Source organism: Carcharodon carcharias, assembly GCF_017639515.1.
Source record: "Carcharodon carcharias isolate sCarCar2 chromosome 38 unlocalized genomic scaffold, sCarCar2.pri SUPER_38_unloc_12, whole genome shotgun sequence".
NCBI classification, from domain to species: domain Eukaryota; kingdom Metazoa; phylum Chordata; class Chondrichthyes; order Lamniformes; family Lamnidae; genus Carcharodon; species Carcharodon carcharias.
In genome coordinates, this window is record NW_024470778.1 from 103,903 (window position 1) to 107,500 (window position 3,598).

Genomic DNA, 3,598 nt, shown 5'->3' on the forward strand with positions numbered 1-3,598 from the left:
CTCACTCCTGACTGTGTGTTCTAACACTCACACACACTCACTCCTGACTGTGTGCTCTAACACTCACTCACACACACTCACTCACTCCTGAGTGTGCGCTCTAACACACACAGACACACTCCTGACTGTGTGCTCCAGCACTCACACACTCTCACTCCTGAGTGTGTGCTCTAACACTAACATACACTCACTCACTCCTGACTGTGTGCTCTAACACTAACATACACACACTCACTACTGACTGTGTGCTCTAACACTCTCACACACTCACTCACTCCTGACTGTGTGCTCTAACACTCACACACACTCACTCCTGACTGTGTGCTCTAACACTCACACACACTCACTCCTGACTGTGTGTTCTAACACTCACACACACTCACTCCAGACTGTGTGCTCTTACACGCACACACACTGACTCACACCTGACTGTGTGCTCTAACACTCTCACACACACACTCACACACACACTCCTGACTGTGTGCTCTAACACTCACTCACACACACACTCCTGACTGTGTGCTCTAACACTCACACACACTCACTCACACCTGACTGTGTGCTCTAACACTCACACACACTCACTCACACCTGACTGTGTGCTCTAACACTCACACACACTCACTCACACCTGACTGTGTGCTCTAACACTCTCACACACACTCACACAAACATTCCTGACTGTGTGCTCTAACACTCACACACACTCACTCACACCTGACTGTGCGCTCAAACACTCACACACACTCACTCCTGTCTGTGTGCTTTAACACTCACACACACACACACACGCTCCTGACTGTGTGCTCTAACATCTCACACACTCACTCACTCCTGACTGTGTGCTCTAACACTCACTCACACACTCTCCTGACTGTGTGCTCTAACAATCACACAGTCACTCACTCCTGACTGTGTGCTCTAACACTCACACACACTCACTCCTGGCTGTGTGATCTAACACTCCCAGACACTCACTCGTGTCTGTGCGCTCTAACACTCACACACACTCACTCCTGACAGTGTGCTCTAACACTCACACGCACTCACTCCTGACAGTGCGCTCTAACACTCACACACACTCACTCCTGACTGTGCGCTCTAACACTAACATGCACACACTCATTATTGACTGTGCGCTCTAACACTCACACACACTCACTCCTGACTGTGCGCTCTAACACTAACATACACACACTTATTACTGACTGTGTGCTCTAACACTCACACACACTCACTCCTGACTGTGCGCTCTAACACTAACATACACACACTCATTACTGACTGTGCGCTCTAACACTCACACACACTCACTCACTCCTGACTGTGCGCTCTAACACTCACACACACTCACTCACTCCTGACTGTGCGCTCTAACACTCACACACACTCACTCCTGATTGTGCGCTCTAACACTAACATGCACACACTCATTACTGACTGTGCGCTCTAACCCCTGGTTTTCTCTTGTTTAGAGGTCTGACTTCCTTGGCTTTCAGTCAGAGCAAATAGTCCGGCTCCTTTTCCAGGTTTGTGAAGCTCTGCTCTTCCTGCATTCGCAGGGGTACATTCACCGCTCCCTCACTTCCCACGCTGTGCAACTCGTCACCCTGGATCTTGCCAAGATCTCCAACCTGGAATATCTGCTGGAGAGGTACCTTTATAACAGAGAACCCCCCTATCAGAGGGAGCACAGTCCACACATACATACATGGACACATACACTCACTCACTCACTCAGGAGAGGTACCTATATTACAGAGAGTCCACCTATCAGAGGGAGCACACTCCACACACACGGACACACACACTCACTCACTCACTCAGGAGAGGTACCTATATTACAGAGAGTCCACCTATCAGAGGGAGCACACTCCACACACACGGACACACACACTCACTCACTCACTCAGGAGAGGTACCTATATTACAGAGAGTCCACCTATCAGAGGGAGCACACTCCACACACACACATGGACACACACACACTCACTCACTCAGGAGAGGTACCTATATTACAGAGAGTCCACCTATCAGAGGGAGCACACTCCACACACATACATGGACACACACACTCACTCACTCACTCAGGAGAGGTACCTATATTACAGAGAGTCCACCTATCAGAGGGAGCACACTCCACACACACACACACACACACACATAGACACACACTCACTCACTCACTCAGGAGATGTACCTATATTACAGAGAGTCCACCTATCAGAGGGAGCACACTCCACACACACATGGACACACACACTCACTCACTCACTCAGGAGAGGTACCTATATTACAGAGAGTCCACCTATCAGAGGGAGCACACTCCACACATACATGGACACACACACTCACTCACTCACTCAGGAGAGGTACCTATATTACAGAGAGTTCACCTATCAGAGGGAGCACACACCACACACACATGGACACACACACACTCACTCACTCACTCAGGAGAGGTACCTATATTACAGAGAGTTCACCTATCAGAGGGAGCACACTCCACACACACGGACACACACACTCACTCACTCACTCAGGAGAGGTACATATATTACAGAGAGTTCACCTATCAGAGGGAGCACACATCGCACACACGGACACACACACACACACTCACTCACTCAGGAGAGGTACCTATATTACAGAGAGTTCACCTATCAGAGGGAGCACACTCCACACACACATGGACACACACACACTCACTCACTCAGGAGAGGTACCTATATTACAGAGAGTTCACCTATCAGAGGGAGCACACATCACACACACGGACACACACACTCACTCACTCACTCAGGAGAGGTACCTATATTACAGAGAGTTCACCTATCAGAGGGAGCACACTCTACACACACACACATGGACACACACTCACTCACTCACTCAGGAGAGGTACCTATATTACAGAGAGTTCACCTATCAGAGGGAGCACACTCCACACACACACATGGACACACACACACTGACTCACTCACTCAGGAGAGGTACCTTTATAACAGGGAGTCCACGTATCAGAGGGAGCACGCTCCACACACACGGACACACACACTCACTCATTCACTCAGGAGAGGTACCTATATTACAGAGAGTTCACCTATCAGAGGGAGCACACTCCACACACACACATATGGACACACACACACACACTCACTCACTCAGGAGAGGTACCTATATTACAGAGAGTTCACCTATCAGAGGGAGCACACTCCACACACACATGGACACACACACACTCACTCACTCAGGAGAGGTACCTATATTACAGAGAGTTCACCTATCAGAGGGAGCACACATCACACACACGGACACACACACACACACACTCACACACTCAGGAGAGGTACCTATATTACAGAGAGTTCACCTATCAGAGTGAGCACACTCCTCACACACACACTCACACACTCAGGAGAGGTACCTTTATAACAGGGAGTCCACCTATCAGAGGGAGCACGCTCCACACACACGGACACACACACTCACTCACTCACTCAGGAGAGGTACCTATATTACAGAGAGTTCACCTATCAGAGGGAGCACACTCCACACACACACACACATGGACACACACACCCACTCACTCACTCAGGAG

General features: G+C 49.5%; 1 protein-coding gene across 1 annotated transcript in view; it reads left to right on the forward strand.

Moving 5' to 3' along the window:
- Positions 1–1,475: 1,475 nt before the first annotated feature.
- Positions 1,476–3,598, forward strand: part of LOC121274775 — a gene marked incomplete at its 5' end in the record, with an annotated part of 104,617 nt that continues 102,494 nt past the window's right edge. The window contains one exon of the mRNA XM_041182113.1: positions 1,476–1,654. Coding sequence (XP_041038047.1) covers positions 1,476–1,654 — 179 coding nt within the window. The remainder of the gene's footprint in view (positions 1,655–3,598) is intronic.